Here is a 23820-nt window from a genome sequence, read left to right as displayed (position 1 = left end):
CTGTAAAATACACGTGGGAACTATTGGGTTTCTTTACTGCAGGACTTGTTAGTGCCTTAACACACTCATGTAGGGGTACCTTTCGTAGTGTTCCCAAACTTACTGACCCATGGAACTCTACTCGAGGTATATATCTAGCAATTAGTGTTCTATAGAACACATCCTGGGAAATGCCCCCTAGGGGACTGCTCTGCGCAAGGCCTTAAAGAGGGCTGGGAAATGTAGATGTTTCCTAAGGCAGCCATAGACTAAGCAGTTGATTTGAAATTCCCTTGTGTACCTTATATAGACTTCAGCTTTTCTGGGTTAGAAATAAATCTATGGGGACTTCCCTAGTGGCACAGTGGTTAAGAATCCGCCTGCCAATGCAGGGGACACGGGTTCGATCCCTGGTCCGGGAAGATCCCACGTGCCGTGGAGCAACTAAGCCCGTGTGCCACAACTACTGAGCCTGCACTCTAGAGCCTGCACGCCACAACTACTGAACCCATGTGTCACAAGTACTGCAGCCTGTGTGCCTAGAGCCTGTGCTCCGTAACAAAGAGAAGCCACCGCAATGAGAAGCCTGCACATCTCAACAAAGAGCAGCCCCCGCTCACCGCAAATAGAGAAAGCCTGGGCACAGCAACCAAAGACCCAAAGCAGCCAATAAATAAATAAATAAAAAGATAAAGTTGAAGAAATTAAGAAACAAACAAACAAATAAAACTGAAGACCTCCTCTTCCACCAGGCTGGGAAAATATTAGTTTAATGAGACCTCAGGGAACCCAGATCTCTATGAAAAGGATCTCCCTGGTATGGTTACCCTGGACTGTCAAGGGATTCTAAAGACTTGAAACTGAGTTTATTGGAGTCTCTGCATTTGTCAATAGGAAGATAGCTGACTTAATCTAGTAGACAAAACGGGGGAAAGAAGTAGAGCCGATCACAAGGCTTCCACCCTATTGTGTGTGCTCCATTTCACATCCTCTGCCCCAGCACCGTCAACAGGGAGGCAGGTACCCCCACTCCCGGCCCTCCCTCCCTCCCTGCGCTCAAGGACTGCCTTCTTGCCCCTCTTATATTGTCTTCCTGGCACCCTTCTCCCAATTTGTCTCCTGCCTAAATCCTGCTCACCCCTCAGATGGCAGTTCAAATGCTGTTTCCTCTGGCGAGCTTTACTTGACTCCTACAAACTAGGTTATGCTTCTCTCCCCATCACTTATCACAAGTGCAATTAATGTTATCTAATGATTGTCTCTGCCACTAGCTTGTGAGCTGCCTGAGAGCAGAAACTGACTAGTTGACTGTTGAATTACTAGCACATGGCACAGTGCAAGTGGTTAATAAAAACACCAGTTGAGGACTTCCCTGGTGGCGCAGTGGTTAAGAATCCACCTGCCAGTGCAGGGGACACGGGTTCGAGCCCTGGTCCGGGAAGATCCCACATGCCGCGGAGCAATTAAGCCCGCGTACCACAAATTACTGAGCCCGCAAGCCTAGAGCCCGTGCTCCACAACAAGAGAAACCACCGCAATGAGAAGCCCACGCACCGCAACGAAGAGTAGCCCTTGCTCGCCGCAACTAGAGAAAGCCCGCACACAGCAATGAAGACCCAACACAGCCAAAAATAAATAAATAAAATAAATAAATTTTTTAAAGTACCAGTTGAATGAAAAACTCTATGTGCTGATACATTTTTGCTCATTTAAGTTAGGACTGTTCTGTCTTCCTCTGTCTTAGGTCAAAGTCTTCTCAATTCCCTTTATCCGAGGCTCAGATCCTCCCGTATTCATTCCAAGAAATGCCTCTCTTATCTATTCCCTGATCAAAGTAGTAGTTGGCATCCCTATATATGGGCTAAAGTCTCTCATGTAATCTGGAGCAAAGGAGCCTTGGAAAAGCAGGGCTCTCTGTTTGAAAATGAGGTGTTCAGAGTTCCTAGTGGCCTGAGACTCTGTAATGAATAGGTCTTGTGTACTCCCAAAGGCCAGCAAGAAGGAATGGTGTAGCTGTGGGCAGCCATGAAACAAGCTGTGTTCGCAGGTATGCTGCTGACGTCACTGGGAAATAATGCTGGGAAAGCCGTTCCAGGGTGGGGCTAGCTGTTCTCTGGAATGTTGGGAACACGGGCTCTACTCTACCCGCTCCTCAGCGGTAGAATAGTTACACTCAAGCAGCTTCAATCAGCTCCTCCCCAGAGTAGCTGCTTGCCTCGCATCCCTCCGGAAACTTACTCACATAACCATTCCTTGGCCTACCCCAAAGTCAGCTGCTTTCAAACAGAGTATGGATGTGATTAGGAAAATGTGGCCAGGGGCAAACAGGCTGGAGGTGTAGACAGTCTCCTTCTTGTATTCATTTTCTCTGAGACAGGACTTTTTCTGAAGTGCCAGATGCCTTGAATCACTGATGGAGATCTGCATCGCAAAGGGGAAAGAATGCGGCTCTGCATTCACAGAGCTGAATTTTACCCCCTGACTCAACGGGATAATGTGATGCAAGCCCTTAGGAGGCTGTAGTGCTCAAAATATGGTAGCCGCTTAACTCTCAGGTGCTGCTTGGGTCTTCTGAGTCATCTGCACCTCCTGCACTTGGAACATCACACCGAATGAAAACGACCTGTTCACTTTTCTCTTTCTTCTGCTAGACTGTTAACACCTAGAAAAGTGCCTTCCGGGTCCCGTGGTACATTCACATTTGTTGAGTGGTTATGACATCAAGCACTGTGTGCTTTACCTGGATTACTTCATTTAATTCTCAAAACCCTATGGAGTTAGGATTATTGTTATCCGCCTTTTATAGCTGAGGAAATGGAGGCAGCAAGAGGTTAAGTAACTCACCCAATGTGACATATCTAGTAAGCGGTATATATGGCTGGTCAGGTTCCAGAACCTGTGCTCTTTACACGCTCCTGCACCACTTCATCCTCAGTCTGTGTTTTCCTCGTTTTTCTCCACTTATCCTAATATCACCATGGAGCATACCATCCCTATCATCTCCTCCTGTGTGGGAGGGGCTATATTCATTCTGTGATTCTCTTTGTACTAGCCTAACACAATGCCTTATAAAATCGAATGCTTTTAATCGCCTCTCCACTTGTCTCGTGCTGGGTTTAGGTACCAGTTATGCTCTTTCACAGAACATTTCTTGTTGTCATTGTCAGCCTGGATGCTAGACTGAATGGACCACTATGCAGACCCTTTATGTTTTGTGTTCTTAATGACAACCATCTGTCTCCTAAAGCAATTGAGATCTTCAGTTATCAGGACAAAGGAAAAACTGACGCTAGGCACAGCCCTATGATACTGTTACATGTCTCAGGAATCAGTCACACTGAAGCCTGGCCTTTCTACCTTTCTCAAAGGGAGTCTGGGTGAAACTGGGGTTTCCTTTCACTATTAGGTGCTCAGGCCCCATATGCTTTAACAAGTAAATTGTACATACAAAAGAGTATTACATATCTTTGGAGTTAAATAAATAGAACGAATACTCATGTATAGCCCTCACCCCACTCAATAGAACATTATCAGACTCTAACAAGTCCTCCATGTACCCATCCCAGTTGCATCTCCTTCCAACCCTCCCCCTGGTAATGCTAATATGCTTTTCATTATACAGAGTATGGGCTGTTTGAGAGCAATAATTTTCTGATGAGTAAGTCAGATGTGATTCCCAAGTACTTTGTTATGAAAGGTACTAGCAGCAAATGGATATTCAAACTTATTTTGAGGTTTCACTTTCTATTCAATCGGATGTTTTCAGTGAGCTGTTTCCGATTCTAACTTCACAACCACTGCAGCCTAATAGTGTGCTGAGAACAGATGTGTCACTAAATTGTGGTCAACATGCAAAACTGATTTTTACCACCGTGGGGGACATGTACTTTTACGGCAGTGCTGTCGGAATGCTAAGCTAAGAAGCCGCTGCCTGTGGTAAAGGGCAGGACTCAAACTGCAGGAGGGACGAGGGAGTGTGCTAGCACACCAGCACCGAGGAAACATGGTTTCCAGCAACTCCAAGTACTTCGCCAGGCAGCCATGTGAGAGAACTTGATCGTTCTGAGAACTTGGTCGTGGCAGCAGACATTCTACCAACAGCTTGATGAAGACTAGCGTGGCAACCCCTGAAGCACTGAAACCTTACAGGAGATCCCAAGTTCTAGTATTAAAAAATGTGCTTAAATAGCAAAAACTGGAAAACTATTACTACAGCCAACAGATATTTCTGAAATGGTTTAAGTTTTCATCATTTATTTCCTGCCACTAATGGACCCTATGAACTAATAATTTTGCGGTCCCCTCCCCTCCACCATTATTGTGAATTAGAAACACTCGTGTCAGCCCAGGACTGGAGGAAATGAAATGCAGTTCTACCAGAGATTTAGTGATGTTTGTATGTAGCAGCTAAAGACCCCCAAAATTGGACATGATTTTCAGTGCTACTGAGTTTGTGAGAAGATTAAGTTAGGAAAGAACTTGGAGCTTTAAGGGAAATTGCTTTCAGAATGGGGGAAAAAAAACACATTTGAGGCTATGAGGCAAGAACCTTTGGACAGATGCCCAGAAACGTAGAAAGCCTTATTCCCATCTCCCCTTCTCTATCTAGCTTCTGTTTAAAAAAGGCATGGCTTCCTGTTCTGGGACTAGAATGTGCTCTCTTCTTTGGGGATTTTCTGAAGACAATTGTGGCTGCAATTAAGTGACTGGGATATTTTTCTTCACCTTTATAAGATGCAGTATAAGTTGCACCCTAGATAATATATGTGAAGGAAAGGTTAATTCTATGCTAAAACATGTTTAGGATGTTTTTTATCTCAGGAAACAAACATGGAAAATCTTCACTTGCATTCTATTTTGTTATAGTTAAGATAACCATATAATTTATCCTTAAATCCGGGACACTTTTGAGAATGCAAGGAGGGTACTGTTAATAATTACGCCTGGACAACATAAACCAGAGTTGTCCCAGGCAAACTGGCATGTACGGCCACTTATAAGGCAATCTTTGTGTTTAATAAATATATCATCACATTGTGTAAATTTTAGCCTTCAAGCTTGACAATCTGATTTTTTTAAAAAGCATTAACAGTGATACTATATATTAGATGTGTAATCTTTTAGTTAATGCTAGTACACTAAATAGAATCCCTCCAAGAAAGAATGTTCCATTTTTCCCTCCTGGTGCTTTGAGTATTTTGAGCGTTATTATCTGTTTTATAGATAAGGTAAATCAGCACAGGAAGCTAGTCAATTGTACCAAATCACACTGCCAGGCTGAGCTCAAAACTAAAAACTCTGCCCTTGAATCCCTAGCAATTGTGCTGCTCACTGAACCGTGAAAAACTGCATTCTAGAATTTGATCAGATTTCTATTACGGACTCGCCAGAGGTGCAGACTTGTTACCACCTTTCAGATAAGAAGTCTTGTGAAGTTTGTCAACAGGCTTCTCCTAGTTTACATTAATCTTCTTCATCCCCCTTCTATAAAGAGCCCAAGTACCGAGTCCTGATCGTTCGTCGTGTAGTTTGGGCTTTTTTAGTAAAGATTTCTTTGCACAGTCAAGAAGGGATCCAGGTATTCATTAAGTTTAGTACTTGGGATTTTTTTGTGTTGCAGTAACTAAGCAACAGTTTAGATGTTTTAACTTAGCATGTCCTGCATCGGCAAGTTTAAAAAAAGAACTGTCAAGCCATACTCGGTAGAACCTCCCTTGGACTCTCCCACCCTCTGTACAGTTCCTGTACATCTTGGCTGCTCATCTACTACTAACAGAAACCTCTTTTGTCTCAGCCGCTCTGACAGCCTTGTCCAAGCCTTTCCCACTTTGGGGCAGCTGGATAAGCAGTGTCTTCAATAATCGGTAGGGCTGAAACCAGTGATTTGATCATCCAGGACCTTTTGTAACAATTCTCACATCCATATTTTAACCTACTCTTAATGCTACACCTCTGAATATTATTTGTCTTTGTTTGTGAAAATACAACTCTCCAAGTTAGCAGTTTAAGAACTGTGCTTATTCACCAGACACTAAGGATATACATTTCAAACAAACACTAGATTTTTAAAGTGAATATCTAATGAAACTTATTCAGTGACATAAACTGTGTGAAAGGTCTGCTACATAACATTCAATACATGTTAGATGGATTTGACTTTCCAGGTATACAATTTTGGAAGCAGAACTACAGCACTAAGGCAACCATGGCAGGCACGTGTAAGATGGAGAACCTGTTCTTAGGAAAGCAGCATTCTGCAGCAAACTGGAACAGAACAAAGCTTTGTGATCGGTCACACCTAGGATTCTCCGTTCCATAACATACCAGCTATGTGATCTCTACCTCTTAGCTGTAGTTTCATCATCTGTAAAATGAGGATTAAGAACTGTCCTTGTCTTAGAGGTTTGTTGTCTTAATTGGGACAGTGCATTTCAACAGTCAACTAGACTTGTCTTCTCCTAGATTGTGTATATCTCAAATGCAGGGTGTTAAGAGTTCCATGAGCTAAAGTATGTAAAGTGTACAGAAGAGCTATAGTTACTAGCTCCCAGGAAATGAAGCTGGGTAAGAAGTAGGACAATACATGAAGCTCAGTTTAACTTGGCCTCTTTATCTAAAAAGTTAACCAGTTGAGTGTTTTCCTAGTTTTCCCATAGCTTTGGAATCTACTCAGTGGTTAAGGGAACAAGAACAAGTCAGGATGTCTTGTGGAAGAGAAAAGGCAAGGATCTAGATTGGTAATCAAGGAACTGCATATAAAGGGTACTGGATATCTAAGCAAAATATAATCTACTGGACAAACCCTGTTTTGATGCCATTGTCATGTAAGGAGACCTTGGGATTTACTTAACCTTTTTTTTTTTTTTTTTTGCGGTACGTGGGCCTCTCACTGTTGTGGCCTCTCCCGCTGTGGAGCACAGGCTCCGGATGCGCAGGCTCAGTGACCATGGCTCACGGGCCCAGCCACTCCGCGGCATGTGGGATCTTCCCGGACTGGGTCATGAACCCGTGTCCCCTGCGTCGGCAGGCGGACTCTCAACCACTGCGCCACCAGGCGGACTCTCAACCACTGCGCCACCAGGGAAGCCCTACTTAACCTCTTTTAAAGATTTCCTTATCCCTAAAAAAAAAAGGCTGTCTTTTAAATCTACCTATCTTTAAGGAATGCTCATCCAAATGACCATCTTAAAAAATAAGGCCTAATATAAAACAAGGCAGAGCAAAAACTTGTTAAATAATCCTCTTTTCTTGTGTGACACTAACACTTTAAGCATAGTTTAGAATTCTAGATGGATGGAGATTCGATTGATTTTAGCTAACCTCAGCTAGAGATGTGGTCATCTACAATAGTTTTTAAGAATTTAAAAGCAGCAAAACTTTGTGTCCCCTCAAACACCTTATCTGTAAGTGCTATGAACCAAATTGTGCCCCTGCCACCCTAATCCATGTTTAAGTCCTAAACTGCAACATGATGGTATTTGAGAATACTGTTCAAATGCGATAGGAACAAACTCTATGAGAAGGCCCAAATTCTCTTCTGGCATTAGAATTCTATTGCCTTGTCTTATCTAAAATAAATGAGCTTATAGTTAGGATTCTATTTTGCAAAAGGACTGTTGCAAAAGGACTAGTGCTAAGTTTTAAAATGGTGGTAAAAAAAGAACTTGCTTGTGTCAGGTACCCAGGCAAGAATGTGTTGGTCAAAGGAATGTCATTTCACGATGGGAAACCCCCAGCCCTGCTCCAGAGTGATCTTATATTTCACTACCTATTTCACAGCTCCACTTTAGGTGGGTACTTTTAGGAGATATGTTAAGACATCAAATGCAACTTTAAAAATTTATGTTTTTTTTGTCCAAAGGCAAAAAGCAGAAATCCTTTCCGAAAACAGAATATACCACAAATTATTCACTTGTTTATAGCCCCACTCACAATGGGTTTCAAGAAAGGCTAGCAAACCTTTTCCTGTGGAAAGAAAACAGCAACTATATACCAAGTTTAATAATGTGACCCTTACTACAGGCATAGCAGTATCTTTCATAAAAGAAAGCGGGGTGGTGGCAGCAGGGGCAGATAGGGAAAGTTCCCTGACTTCATGTGTAGATAACTTGGTTACAAAGCAAGGCTAGCCTTGAAGGGAGAAAAGGAAATCCTCACAGTGGACAATGTGTTGCTGAAAGATGGTTTGTGGAGGAGGGGTTGTTCCCAGGCAGCCTGTTTAAATGCCTTAGTGAATGGCAGATCACATACAGAGGGATGTCTCGGGCTGTTTTTCTTTCTCTCTTTATGACAACAAATTTGCAGTTAATCAAGCTTTGGACTTGCTCTGGGAAGCCCAGAATTAGGCTTAAAGATTAAAAGAAATGGAAAAACTGTGAAACCATGAAAATACATTTAAAAAAAAAACTTTTCAGGTGTAATACACAAAAGCAAACAAGTTTATCTTAAAAAATATCAAGTATCACATCCATAGACTATTCCTAATTATAATTACGTCTTAAAGCAACATTTGTCTTTGTTTACAAATACAGCAGCAGGTGATAAAACCTAACATCTCAAACAGATTGCTTACAGTTCATAATACAAACAAATGTGTATGTGTCAAATCACATTTTAGGCAGTTTAACTTAAAATGCATAGACAATTACATACATTAAATTTGTCATTATTAAGTCAATGAAAAAAATCACAATATCAAGAAAAAATACAAAAATATCAAGGAAAAAAAATGCTTTATATAACACGCATAAGAAGTCAAGTTTACTTAATGGCAATAAATCAGGATCTACTAATCAGTGACAGGCAGTGAAAGTGCCTTTATCCAGGGGAAAATTACAGGAAAAACATCCCATTACTTTGCACTCTTGATAGTTGCACTGACAAACTCTACAGTCTTGAAAGCATTTTCTTACTTTAAAAAAAGGTATGCCCTACTTTGTTCTTTAAATGCTCAAAGGCTAGTCTATAAATTCCACCAGCGGCAATACTAAAATATGTTTGTCCAGGTAAACTAATACTGGATGTACTCATCAATTCTGTAATGCCTCCCCCTAGGCTGTAAGCCTCTGAAAGACAGGCATTCTCTTCGTCTCTGTATCTCTGGCATCTGGCAAAGCACCTGGATCATTGACATCTGAGTGTCTGCTGAATGAATGCAGTTTTCAGATGCTGTCTATTGCCAGAAGCTTGCATGGCCATTTCTTTAATACTGATTATTTTATTGGCAATTTTTGTTATACTTGGCAGAATTCTGAAAATAAAACAGTGTCTGTCTTCAATACTAAATATTGCTTTATTAAGATAAAATTATAGTCTTCCCTGAAAGCCACCCACCACTTTCTATGCACAGTACAGTGGATCAGTGTGATTCATCTGAAGCAAGCTTTACGCTTTTCAAAAACTTGAACACTTGAAGGTCTGTGCTTAGGTTGAATTTCCAAGGTTTATAAACCAGGCATTTTATAAATCTAGCACTAGATTATTCAGGGTGAGGAAGGAAGACATTGGCACGAATCTTTTGGAAGTGTAGGCAACTGATTGATATGCAAACTAGGCACAGTATTTTAACTGAAACTCTGAGTAGAGCTATGTTGATACACACGAATAGTTTCAAAAGCTGTACATCTGACTACAACAGGTAGCACTAATAACTGTGAGGTAAAAACAGCAGGGGAAAAACTGACTTCTTTCCTAGAAAATATTCTAGTATCCCATTGTAGTGGTATGACAGACCAAGGCCCAAAATTCACCCCCTTTCTTCTCTGCCCTTTTATTATTCTCTACTGAAAACAATAAACAGTAAAAACTGACAAAGAATGAAGGAGGCCCTTGGGTAATTAAAAAAATGTATTGTCTATTCCCAAATAATCAATATATTACTTTACAGAAAACAGGGCTATGGAGTCACAGCTGTAAACAGCCATCTTCAAAAGCATGAAAAAGTGTCAGGCCGGGTCCAGTTCAGACAACCCAAGGCATTGTAAGCACTCCTTTAAGGAGCCTTCATTCTCGAGGACTGAGTGTGTGAATGAGGACCTAAGGTCTATACTTTAATTTTTCATTGTCATTTTTAGGCTCAAAATTTCAAAATCTAAGATTCTAACTTCAGAGACACTATTTCTCAACACATCTCAACTATCTCCATCAAATTTATCTTAAAATTCCTGCTCTGAAAGTCCAAATGGCAGCATATTCCATACTTCATATCCCTTTAAGACCAAACATACTTTCTAACAAGCAGTCTCTTCCACAAACCAATCTCAGCCTAGCATAACTTGTTTTAAAAGCAACATTATTCCCTTGTAAAGACAAAAACCTTCTTAGATGCTTTCCTCCATTCCTCCCTTGAAACAACTTCTGCTTTTCTTAACTCCACCCTGAACCTAAAAATACCTTTTGCCCCCAAGTACCCACAAGAATTGAGATGCCCCTCCCTCAAGTTGAGAAATGATGCTTGAAAATTAAAAAGAATGTAAAAGTAAATTCTATTCCCTTTGATTTCAATTCTTATATTTAAAAAAAATTTCCCAAAAATCAGTTGGAAAATCCTCAAAAAGCCAAGTTTAAAACGGCAGTATCATCTAGGACACACTGGGCAGTATGGGTCACCAGCAGTTGATATACTTATAAGGGGTAATAATTCCAAATCTTGTATTCATGGCCCTTTAAATCCTTTAGCATAAGATTTTCTCTGATAGTAAATGGTCTCCACAATAAGAGATTCCCAAACTTGCTACCTATTCTTCTTGTAGTCAAACGTTATCCTCTCTAGTGTTAAATATTTTATCTAAAGCCAGAGTTGTCAACTTATTCCAAGGTAGGACAACCAAAATAACCAAAAGGAGAGATATCTTTGCTGCCATCTCACTTTGCCTTTCATCCCTCCAGAGTTAGCTGACATTATGATATTGATTGATAAGTTAAGCTATGACACCTTCTAAGGCTACTGCCTTATAAACTGAAGGCTACAACAGATTCCAAGAGTGTTGCAGATAGCTGCCACTTGTCCCTGCAAAGAAGTGAAAGAAAGACTGTGCCACTATGAAAGGGCTGTCTAACATTCCCCAGTCTGAAAATATCTAAACAGATTAGTTTCAATTCTGAAAGCCTGAATCTATCATCTACTTAAGGGAGGCCTAAAGACTGAATGTTCCTCTCAAAGGTGACAATCTTGCTTTCTTAAAAGGAGGTAGCTATCAAACCATTAAATTGGCAGCATTTGGCATTCTTGACATTTTAACTGTAAGAGAAATAAACTACTAAATATTTTATTTCTAAGCAAAGGTAAGAGCTCCAGCATAAATCTCTCATATACTGGTCAAGAAAGTCACAATACATTTTAGGAACCTAATGAATACATTCAAAATTTGACAAATAACATGGTCAGTTCTATCCCAAATCTAAAAATCGGATTTAAAGATAAGGTGCCAAAAAGCTATTCTGGAGGTTACAAACACCACTTATTTTTAAGTAACACAGTCACACTGCTTTAAACTCAATTGCAGAGATCTACACTTTATGATTATCCTCAGTGTCACAGCTAGAGAATAATTTTTGAGGATGGCACTCATTCTTCTACCTATTTACCTGTCTTACCTGTCAACAAATACAGAACTGAACTGTCAGCCATAAGCACGTTACAAACAGATCCAGGAAAACTATGCAAGAGACGATGACATAGCTTAACCAGACTCTGAAAGACGTAACGTGTTTCGATCACGCTTGTACAAGAGAACAGTCATGTCTGTATGACTAAGGTTCTCTAAACATAACTTCTGTGTTTGTGATAGACCCCTAGAGTGTGCCAGTTTTCTGCATCAGGATGGAATGAAGGGAAGTGCTCCTTCTAAAGAACCGAGGGGGAGGGGACTACAGGAAGACTCCTGTAGAAGAGTGTTTTGTAGGACTGCAAATTACTTGTTACTATGAAGCAGTTCCTAGGGTCTCTTCTAGTTTGAGGTTCAAGACAAAGGAGAGAAATATTTCCGTCCTTGAGCTCTTTCCGAAGTAATATGGACACATCATAATCTATTCTACAAGTACAAAGAGATCACCAATTCTCTAAGAATATAATTCACATATACATGTTAGCCTGCATTAAAAAGAAAACAGTTTCCATAAAGGGCAGATTTTAGAGCTGTATGACCCATATGGCTAAAAATAAATCAGGTGGAACTCAAAATGAAGTTTTTACTAAAAGCTCAAGGATAAAAATGAACTCAACATCTGACAATAATTACCAAGTTTTAAAATGTATATCCAAAAGATAACCTCAGAAGGACCAGGTTTATTTATCCTATAGATAGAGCAGCTCAAGATGTTGAGAGGCATCATTTGTTTAAATTATGACAATGTGATTGTTTTCAAAGTGTGTTTATTTAGGGGAAAAAGTGATAAGTATTTAGTTTCATAATTTAAACAAATTGAAAATTTGTTTTAAACAAATTGTATCAAAGAGCTATTCAATATACTTAATTACTTTAACTTTCCATAAAAACCGAATAAAAATCACATTTGAATGATTTACTTTTACATTTTTATCTGATTGTTTCCATCAGATGTACTATACATCCAAGCACAAGAGGCAGATATCTTCTGAGAGGTGCAAGAGTTGTTCTTTCATGAATGCCCTCTAAGAATAGTGAAACAGCAATTTTTATATATGCATTCAAGTGCATATATATATATGTACTTCAAAAAGCAAAGCGTCATCTCTTCATCCATTGTTAACTTAATGGTAAGACTGCAATAGAAAAAAGAAAAAGTAAACTTCTAGATTTTGTAAATGGAGTTGATTAACTCCTTGCTGTGGCTTAAAATAAACTTATTGCTTAATAAAGCCAAACAGCTAATCATCTCACTTATTCTGGCATACAATTTACAAAAATAATTTTTTAAGACAATATATAGAGAGCAAAAAGTTACACTAATGAAAAGAAGTTTTAGGGGCACTTTATTAAGGTATTTCTCCTTTACAATTGAGGTGGATGTTTGATTAATCTGGCTGGAGATCTGATTAGTACTTTGTTAAGAATAAATAGATTTTTTCGCCCCTATGGAGCATCTGACTTGGCTCAGTTCATAGGGAAACAGGGTGCTTTTCTATTTGGTCATACGCCCAAGAAAGGGTCCTCAACTAAGATGTCAACCCTACTCCAGCCTGGCTGACAGTAAAGCACACAGCATTACATATAATTGGCAATGCAGAGATTGGTATAATCTTGAGATCAGTACTGTTAAGGATCTAACAAAACGTTGGCTGAGAAACACTATGGACAGTTGCATGAAAGATGGGCAACGTTACACATTCACTGCCCTGGATTCTCTAAAAATCTACCTCTATATCTAGCCAGACTGGCAGAGATTACTTTTAGTGAACTTGTGCTTTGGTGTGATGCTATAAAACAGTACTGAGAAATGTTAAAAAAAAAAAAAAAATCCAATGAAACACATCTTTGAGTTTACCTCAAGGATGCTGTTGAGGACACTGCTTACTACATTACAAAGTCTTTGGGGATATTTGGGGAATTTTTCTATTTTTAGTACCAGGAATATTGTTTTCATCCTTTTAAATGCTTTACCTAAGTTTACCTGAAGTTTGAAAGTTACTCTTTTTTAATATACACACACCTTTTTTAAAAAGGTTTAAAAGCTTTCTAATCTTCCATCCGAAAGTGGAGACAATCTTTCAGTTGTGCTTATGGGACTATTACTGCATGTTAAATAACAAATTAAACACTCACATGGGGGCCACCGGGCATCGGTGGAGCACCGGAAGGTCCTGAAGGCACTTGAAAAGGATTGTTGGGACTGGGATAGAGTCCTGGTGTGGGATATGATCCTGCAGGGGCAGGATATGGCGCTGGTGGTCCCCAGGCTCCTGGTGGAACAGTGCCCCATGGAACAGGTGGTGCAGCCCCTGGTGCTTGGGGAGGAGGAGGGGCGGGATACGGCCCTGGAGATGGATATGGCATATTAGGGGTAGGATACTGCCCTCCCATTCCTGGTGCCCAAGGTCCAGAAGACATGGATCCCCATGGACCTAAAGGACCAGCTGCAGCTGGATCTGTGGGCGCACCATAGGGTCTTGGAAGCTCTGGAAAGGGCATATTTGGTGTCGGATATGGCCCTGTGGGGCCAGGGCCTGGCACAGTTGGGGCTGGATAAGGACCACCAGGTGGGGGACATGATGGTCCAGAAGGAGGAAAGGGTGCAGGGGGTCCTGGAGGTGGTCCGGTGGGAGGCACAGAGGGATACATTCCTGTTGGTGCTGGTCCAAAAGGCACAGTGGAGGGTGTTGCACTTGGTGGGAGTCCAGATGGCACAGAAGGTGGAGCACTTGGGTTATTCCAAGGGTTGGAACCTGGCCAGCCTTGAGGAGGTTGGCCGGGTTTTGTATTGCTCACAGCAGAGGTTTTGGCAGGGGAGTGTTCAGGTAGCGCATCTGCCAACTGGAATACAAAACAGGCGTGTCTTACTGACCTTATTCAGGGACAAGCAATGCCAAACATAATTACAAACCCATAAAGGATAGTAAGCTATAGGGTCAGGGATTCTTCAAAAGCCAAGCTGTTCAGTTTTTTAAAAAACAACTCATTTAATACAAAATTTAGGAGTTACCTCAAACAGCAGCTTTACAATGCAAATTCCTCAGAGAAGCTCAAGTTTTCTAAATACAACTGATTAACATAGTGTGATCTCGATCCTGGCTTTACCTCAAACAAGTTATATACCCTCTCTGAGCTTCAGTTTCCTCATTTTCAAAACAGTTTAGGGTTAACCTGAGGCCTAAATGAGATAACTCATTTAATGCACTTAACACAGTGCCTGGTATGTAATTTTCAATAAATGTTGGCTATTATTAACACTATAAGGTTAAAAGAGAACAGAAGTAACCCTTTAAAAAATTTTTTACTTAAGGATTCATAAAGAAATAAATACGACAGAATGCATTTTCAAACATAGCTAAGTAACTTAGGGCAAATCATCTATCAAAATCACATGCTAAAAAAACAAAAACAAAAACAAAAACCAAGAATCACAAAATGCATCTCTTTTACATTGGAAGACTTAGGGCCCACAGTTAGGACCATGTCTTTTTTCTAAGAGCCAAAAAACTTATGAAGAGTAAATGCATCAACTTACCGAAAATTCATCAGACATTTTCCTAAAAACAAGACCAAACAAACAAAAAAAAAAAAAAGAAAAAAAAAGAAAGAAGGAATATTTCAAAACCAGTGTTTAATTTCTTATATATTCTTTAAGGAGCTATGCATACACTATTTTTACTTAAATGGAATCTTAATCATTTATATAATGATTTTCTTTATATAGGAAAAATTTCCATAATAGTTCATACACCTCTGTAAACTTCATCCCTTTTTACTGGCTGCACATCATATAAAAGTGATCCATAATTTAGTTTACAGTCTCAAGTTGGTGGCAGTTTAGGTTGTTCACAGTTTGAATTGTTTTAAACAATGACACAGTGAACATCTTTAAACACCTATCTTTTCGAGTCTATCACCAGGAAAAAGTACAGAAGTGAAATACATAGTCAACAGGTAAAGTCATCTAAGATCCATCTCAAAAAGCCCATGCCAATTTACACTCTACCTTTTTAAAACTCCTCTTCACCACTGGATGTTATTAAATTTATAAATCATTTTCCATTATAATAGGTTAAAAATTGGCATCTTGTTTTAACTTACATTTCTTTAAGTGGCAAGTAGAGCATCATTTAAATTTAATACCACATTTAGACTTCTTTTTCTGTGAATATGCTCATGCCCTTGGACCACTTTTATCAATTTTTATAACTGAAGTATAATTCACTTTCAATAAAATGCACGGATCAGTGTTCAGGTAAACAAGCTCTGACAGTTGCATATGCCCCTGTAACCATCCAAGACAGAACATTTCCTTCACTCCATAGGTTTACTCATGCCACATTCCAATCAATTCCCCTTTACCACTCAGCAATCACTTTCTTAGTTTTCGCTTGTTCCTTGACTTCACATAAATAGAATAACACAGTATGAACTCTATTTTGACTTTGATCATTTTACTACTTAGTAGTACATCTTTTTTTTAATGCGTTGTAAGACATTAAGGAAATTAGATGTCTGTCATATGAGACAAAAAAAAATTCACCTATGCCTTCTAATAGTACTTCTATGGTTTAACTTGTTTAAAATCTTTCTGTTCTTTCAAACAACAATTACTGAATAATCTATCTTATTTCAACAGACTTGACAAGCTACTTTTTTTAAAAAATTTATTTATTATTTATTTATTTTTATTTTTGGCTGCGTTGGGTCTTCGTTGCTGTGCATGGGCTTTTCTCTAGTTGCGGTGAGGGGGAGCTTCTCTTGTTGCGGAGCACAGGCTCCATAGCGCAGGCTCAGCAGTTGTGGCGCACAGGCTTAGTTGCTCCACAGCATGTGGGATCTTCCCGGACCAGGGCTTGAACCCATTTGACAAGCTACCTTTAACACATTATACAGTTGCTATTGACAACAAACACTGTATATACATACATACACACATATATGTAAATATATCATGGAACAGGCACCATGCTAAGTGCTTTAGGTGTATAATCTCGTTTAATAGATGCAGATTCTATTACCACTCCCAGTGTACAGCTGGAGAAAAGGAAGCTTAGCAAGTTACCCTGTTTAAGGTCAGAGCTAGTGACAAGCAGAGAAGAGATTCAAATCCAGGTATCGTCTGACTGTAGAGCCAAGGCTCTTTTTTTTGTTTTTTAAATATATATTTTAAATAAATTTATTTATTTTACTTATTTATTTTTGGCTGTGTTGGGTCTTCATTGCTGTGCATGGGCTTTCTCTAGCTGTGGTGAGCAGGGGCTACTCTTCTTGGCGGTGTGTGGGCTTCTCTCGTTGTGGAGCACAGGCTCTAGGCACGCAGGCTCAGTAGTTGTGGTGCATGGGCTTGGTTGCTCCGCAGCATGTGGGATCTTCCCGGACCAGGGCTCGAACCTGTGTCCCCTGCATTGGCAGGCAGATTCTTTTTTTTTTTTTTTTAAATAAATTTATTTATGTATTTTTGGCTGCATTGGGTCTTCGTTGCTGTGCGCGGGCTTTTTCTCTAGTTGCGGCAAGCGGGGGCTACTCTTCATTGCAGTGCACTGGCTTCTCATTGTAGTGGCTTCTCTTGTTGTGGAGCACGGGCTCTATGTGCGTGGGCTTCAGTAGTTGTGGTGCTTGGGCTTAGTTGCTCTGTGGCACGTGGGATCTTCCTGGACCAGGGCTCAAACCCCTGTCCCCTGCATTGGCAGGCGGATTCTTAACCACTGCGCCACCAGGGAAGCCCCCAGAGCCAAGGCTCTTAACCACCAAGTCATAGAGCCTCCATCATTTCCCAAAGGTATTGTGAACTCTATTCTTTCCTACTGATCCACACTATAACATCTCATCTTATCAGGGCAGCTTTAAATTTTAAACAAATTTTATGACCTACTATTACTGTTTATTTCAGATTTTCCTGAATATTTTCATGCTTATTTTTTTCTAGATCATTTTGTAAAAAAACAAAACAAACAAAACACAACAACACAACAAAAAAACATTAAATTTACAGATTAATTTAGGGGACATTTCATACATTTAAAGTATAAAATATTCCCATTCAAGAACAAGGTATGTCTTTCTAGTTCCCATCACTGTCATTTATTATCACTCAGTAGTTATTTTTTTTTAAATAAATTTATTTATTTTACTTTTGGCTGCGTTGGGTCTTCATTGCTGCGTGCGGGCTTTCTCTAGTTGCTGGTAGCGGGGGCTACTCTTCGTTGCGGTGCATGGGCTTCTTATTGCGGTGGCTTCTTTTGTTGCGGAGCACGGGCTCTAGGCACGCGGGCTTCAGTAGTTGTGGCACATGGGCTCAGCAGTTGTGGCTCATGGGCTCTAGAGTGCAGGCTCAGTAGTTGTGGCACACGGGCTTTGTTGCTCCGCGGCATGTGGGATTTTCCCGGACCGGGGCTCGAACCCATGTCCCCTGCATTGGCAGGCGGATTCCCAACCACTGCGCCACCAGGGAAGTCCCCACTCAGTTTTTAAAAATCAAGACTCCTACACATTTTTTGAGTTAGATTTCTAAATGGTAAACGTTTTCTTGTGGTTGTAAATTGGTTCTTCCATTATATTTTCTAATTGGTTGTTCATATATGGGAAAGCCTTTCAAATTTTAGTGTGTTACTTTTGTAAGCAGTGACATTATTGAATTATTTTATCCTGAAAGTCTCTCAGTTGACTCTCTGGAATCTGCAGATAAAGGATTATGTCATTAGCAAAAAATCATTTTACCTTCTCTTTGCAGTATTTACACCTCTTTTCTCTTTGGCCTAAGCTAGGACTTAAACAATGAAATATTAAATAAGATAGTGTGAGCACAGCAGTCTTCTTCTCAACTCTCCTGGCAATGCTTCTAATGTTTATATATGACTCATTTTTAGTTTTGAGATTTAAAAAAAATTACAGTAAGGAAGTTTCTATCTATGCCTATTTTGCTAAACTTATTTATTCCTATTTTGCTAGTTAAAAATAAAAAATCCAACACTGAATTTCTTCAGATGATTTTTTTTGGCATCTAATGAGTTGATCTTGCAGTTCTTCTCCTTTGTCCCATCAATCACAATATAGTTACATATATATTGCTTAATATTGAGCCATCCTTGCATTTACAATTTTATTATTTATGACTTGGTTATCATGAGGAATGATAAAGAAAATGAACAGGAAGCCTACTGCTGCAACTGCTATAACCCTGCTCTTAATTCATAATATTAAAAAACACATCATGAATGTATAGCAAATACAATTACCTAGTCATTCCCATGTTAAGGTTTGTTTTATACTGAAATGTCACATCACACAATAGTAAATTCTTAGGACTAAAGTTTATCCATGCACAAGTTTAAAGTCTACCTAAGACTAACATTCTTTTCAAACAGGGTGAGCCTTTTCGAAACAGAAAATAGTTCTGTATCAAAGTTCACACTAATTCTGGAGCAGAAAACCTAACCAAGTAAGCAACTCAATGAATTTCACGTGGTCTTACAGTTTGCGTTTTCAGAATTACTCATCTCCCTCTTAGTTTTTGAAAAACTATAGTTAATTAATCATTGCATTACATTAAAATATATTCCATTAGTTAATAATATCAAACTGATTCACAACTCTGGCTTTCGAAAGTTTAAATTCAAAATCAAATCCTGGAAGACAGAGGAAATAATAAAGCCCTGACCAAAGGGATTAGAAATAAGTCACTTCCTGTTCTACAGAACTGCATAGTAAAGTGACCTGCTCTCCATGCCTAGAATAAACAGTGTTCATATTAATTGGAAACATTCCAATTTATTACTTGGAGAATACTTTCATCATAAAAAGGTTAAAAAATAGAGTTGGGGGCTTCCCTGTTGGCGCAGTGGTTGGGAGTCCGCCTGCCGATGCAGGGGACGCGGGTTCGTGCCCCGGTCCGGGAGGATCCCACATGCCGCGGAGCGGCTGGGCCCGTGAGCCGTGGCCGCTGGGCCTGCGCGTCCGGAGCCTGTGCTCCGCAGCTAGAGAGGCCACAACAGTGAGAGGCCCGCGTACCGCAAAAAAATAAAAAATAAAAAATAAAAAAATAAAAAATAGAGTTGGACATCACTATTCCAATATGAGAAGAGTTGCAGAATGTAAAAAAAAAAACACCACAAAAACCCCTAGGTTTTCTTATTTCTTTTTTTTGGCCGTGCCGCGTGGCTTGTGGAATCTTAGCTTCCCCACCAGGGATTGAACCTGGGATCCCAGCAATGAAAGTGCCAAGTCCTAACCAATGGACAGCCAGGGGATTCTCCAAACCCTAGATTTTCTAAAAAACGATTCTCAAACATATGGATTATGCTAATTAAGATGAGGCCAATGCAACCTTGAACTAGGAAAAAAAAGTGTAAAATCAAGGAAGATTTTAATTTTCTTTTCAGAATAATCTAAAGCTATCACTTCCAAAACTTTCTGTTAATACTTTATGGCAGTACATGTGTGAAGAATAATCACTGTATTTTTATTTTTTTTAATTTTTGGCTGTGTTGGGTCTTTGTTGCTGCGTGTGGGCTTTCTCTAGTTGTGGCAAGCAGTGGCTACTCTTCATTGCGGTGCATGGGCTTCTCACTGCGGTGGCTTCTCCTGCTACGGACCATGGGCTCTAGGCGCGTGGGCTTTAGTAGTTGTGGCACGAGGGCTCAGTAGTTGTGGCTCCCGAGCTCTAGAGTGCAGGCTCAGTAGTTGTGGCGCACGGGTTTAGTTGCTCCGCGGCATGTGGGATCTTCCCGGACCAGGGCTTGAACCCATGTCCCCTGCGTTGGCAGGTGGATTCTAAACCACTGCGCCACCAGGGAAGCCCAATCATTGTATTTTCTGAGGAGCAATTTTAAAACAAGAGTACAAAATTTCTTTCAACATGCACTAGAAAAGTAAAACATTTCTGTAAGCGTATGGCCTTTAGAGTAAAAATGGTAATTCCATCATGGGGAGGTTTAAAAAAAGTTGAACTCCATAAATTACTAGTGACTATTGTAAAAGGAATATTTCAACAGGCCATCAAATTGTAGTGGAGTCATAAACAGTATGGGACTACACAGTTATGAAACATGGACACCAATCCTTTTATCTGAATCTTTTGACAAAGGCAAACTTTTTAACCAGAGACCATCTTCCCATCAGCAAAACAGTTATAATTCCCGACTACTTCACAGATAAGTAAAATATTTAATAATCTACAGTTATAAACAAGTAACACATTTATTAAGACTCACTAAGGGAAATCAGGATTTTTGCATGGTTTTGTTTAGTATGGAGAGAGGAAACAGTAGTGGTAATATATTGTACTGAAAATATAAATTTTGAATGAGCATATAGGATAAATTTTAGTATTGGCGTTTATCAGATACACTCTAATTTACATTTGGGCAACTCAAGAAATTGGGGATCTACAAGTTTTTGAACATTTTAAATTACTTAAAAACATGTAATTAAAAATTTTTTTTTCCCACAACCTCATGTCAGCCGTATTTTCTACACTCAGATACTTATTGGAACATAGGTGCCAGGTACTGCGTTGGGCCTTGGGGAAATGAATAGTATTGCGTGGAATAAACGCTTAAAGGCGTTCACAGTATGGCGGAGAACTACCATTTAAACAGTAGGTTACCTGGGGTAAGCGCAGGGCTCTATGGGAGCACCTCAAAAAGCTCCTAAAGGAATCAAGGAAAGGAGTATCAGACAAGGAGTCCCGAGGAGTGGTGCCTTTGCAGTCTGGGAGAACAATGAGGTGAAGAGCTACGATAGGCCCTAGGGAAAGGAGAAGTTTGTGCAAAAGCTGAGAGGGGGACAAGGGATCTGTGGGAAGTGTAAGCCAGCAGGGCCCAACCTTTTCACCAGGGGCCGGTTTCACGGAAAACAAATTTTCCACGGAAGCGGGGGTGGGGGGAGGGGATGGCTCAGGCGGTAATGCGAGCGATGGGGAGCGGCAGATGAAGCTTTGCTCGCTCACCGCAGCTCACCTCCTGCCGTGCGGCCTGGTTCCTAACTGGCCACGGACGCGCGGGTCCGTACGGGTCCGTGGCCTCGCGGTTGGGGACCCCTGGTGTAAGCACTTCCAATTGGTTAGAATGTAGAAAATGGAGGAATATGAAAGCCTTAGCAGAGAGTCTCTAGACCAAGGTTTGAATGTCTCTGAGTCAGCTCACCTGAATGAACCTGTTACATCAACTATAAAGAACGGACCAGTAACAGGAGAGACTAAATGGGACTGGTAAATCAAGTGCCTATAATAAAAGTGCCCGGAAAACAGACACATTATCTTGTCCTCCTCTGTGTGTGGGCATATTGCTTATGGTTAAAAAGAGTGAACGCCAATAGTATGACAGACTACGTAACACTGCACTTCACTGGCTGGCTCTGAACAAGCTGAGCTGTGCCAACCCCAGAGGTGAAAGTAGACAGGAGTAGCATCCACTTCATAGATTTGCTGTGAGACTTACATAATAAACAACTCTCTTGGTCACTGTCTGGCACATAGCGAAAACTCAACAAATGTTAGCTTTTACAAATTGCTACGATAGGTCCACAAACCTTTATCTACAGTTCTCAGTTCAGAAACCTCTAAAAATGAAAGAAATGCTCCCAGGTCTGGCATAAAACTTACTTGGTGGCAAAACCTGACCTGAGGCTATTTTACAGTTTCCATTAATTCTCCCCTATTCGCTGAACAAATATTACTGTTGGATTAGAGGATGCTGCCCCGACTCTGCTGGTGTGATCTCTCATCTTTGCACCTTATTGTCTTTCTAAAATCTAAAGATAAAATCCAAAGATTTCTGAATTCCAAAACACACTGGTCCCAAGGATTTCGGTTAAGGGGTTGTCTCTGGGTCTCCGTTCCTCCTGGAGATGGGAAAAGGACATTCTAGTACACACAGCTCAAGTTTCTGAAACAAACTAATTTTGAATAGGAGGTTCAAGACACCAGTAGCAAGAAAAATGTCTGTTCTCCCTGCCCAAAGAACACTCCTAAACAAAGAACTTCTGAAAGATTTCTGAAGGCTACCTTCCCCTGTAATGAGGCCCATACAACCACCACGTGTACGAGTATTTCTTTAGTAGCAATGCTATAAAAAAATTTTTTTTCAGTCAGGTGAGTACGATTCGATGCTCCAACATTAGAATCCTCATTTATTAAAAGCACTACGCTTGGTTTTCAGAAGAAAACGGTCCAAAGCCACCAAGTGCTCCTAAATCCTACAAAAAGGGAGTATTACAGAACTCAACACTTCTCATCGTTTCTGTCATGGGTATTCATCTAAGGTATCTGCTAGCAACTCCTCTAGAAAATAATGACCAAAACGTCACAATGCGAAAAATCTTAAACTAGCGTCACAGACTCCACCAAGAATCTGTTTAGGCCTCCCTCTCCCTTTCATTGGAAATTACTGAGTGGGGGAGGGGGTCAGGGCCAAGGGGCGGGAGGCCGGCAGCCCTAAAGGGCCAAACGAACAAAAGGAGTCCGGGATCAACCGGAGCGAACCGGCCTCCGAGCGGGTCGCGCCTGCCCGGGAAGGGGTGGGGGAGGGGCCAGGCCGCTCCCCGCCCCGCCCCCAGCCAGGCCTGACGTCACGCGCGGAGAAACCCATCGGGCGCGACGTCACCCGCCTCCGACGCCTTCTCCTTGGGGGGCGAGAGGGCCGACATCCCGCAGCCGGGAGGAAGACGACAGGGAGAAACCCTTAGCCCCCGGCCCCCAAAGAAGCGACTCAGGCATCTCCGTTACTGCGCCCGCGTCCCGCTTGGGCGTGCTCCTTTGCTCCCCTCCACGACCCCGCCAGCGCCGAGGCAGCCTCACCCGGCAAGATCCGAACCCGCAGCAAGGTCTAGAAGCGGCGATGGGTCCGAGGGAACTGATCGCTGAAGAACTGAGCGCAGCCCGACCGACAGCAGCGGCGACGGAGATGGGGGCGGCAGCAGCACCAGCAGCGCGCGGCTCCTCCTGGCGCCGGAACAGGAAGCGCAGAGCTTCGAGCGCGCTGCCCCCGCCCGCGCTCCGCCTCTCCTCTGGTCGGCCGGGCCGGGCCGCGCGCGCTCCCTACAGGGCCCGGGTGGCACTGCGGCCCGCCCGGCCCCGGCGGCGCGGCTGTTCCTTGCGCTCGCTCCCGGGCGGCTGTTTTCTCTCGGTGGGCGGGAGGAAAGAGCCCCGATGTTCCGGAGTTCTGAGCAGTCTGGAGGAAACGCCAGTGGCCGGTGGCGTTCTGGGCACCCTGGCGGAAATTGTTAACTTGTC

The 23820-nt window shown here is 41.3% G+C and overlaps 1 protein-coding gene across 1 annotated transcript; it reads right to left on the bottom strand.

Moving 5' to 3' along the window:
• Positions 1 to 8368: 8368 nt before the first annotated feature.
• On the bottom strand, positions 8369 to 23527 carry MAPK1IP1L (mitogen-activated protein kinase 1 interacting protein 1 like). The gene is made up of 4 exons (XM_030855038.2): positions 23386 to 23527; positions 15124 to 15145; positions 13722 to 14429; positions 8369 to 12721 (listed from the first exon to the last, which is right to left on the bottom strand). The coding sequence occupies exons 2-4, from the start codon at positions 15139 to 15141 to the stop codon at positions 12710 to 12712; spliced, it is 738 nt and encodes a 245-aa protein (XP_030710898.1). The 5' UTR covers positions 15142 to 15145; positions 23386 to 23527; the 3' UTR covers positions 8369 to 12709.
• Between the last annotated feature and the right edge of the window lie 293 nt (positions 23528 to 23820).

The sequence above is a fragment of the Globicephala melas genome, chromosome 2, assembly GCF_963455315.2.
Source record: "Globicephala melas chromosome 2, mGloMel1.2, whole genome shotgun sequence".
NCBI classification, from domain to species: Eukaryota; Metazoa; Chordata; class Mammalia; order Artiodactyla; family Delphinidae; genus Globicephala; species Globicephala melas.
Note: the sequence above shows the minus strand (reverse complement) of the source record. Positions and strands in the feature narration are given on the sequence as shown.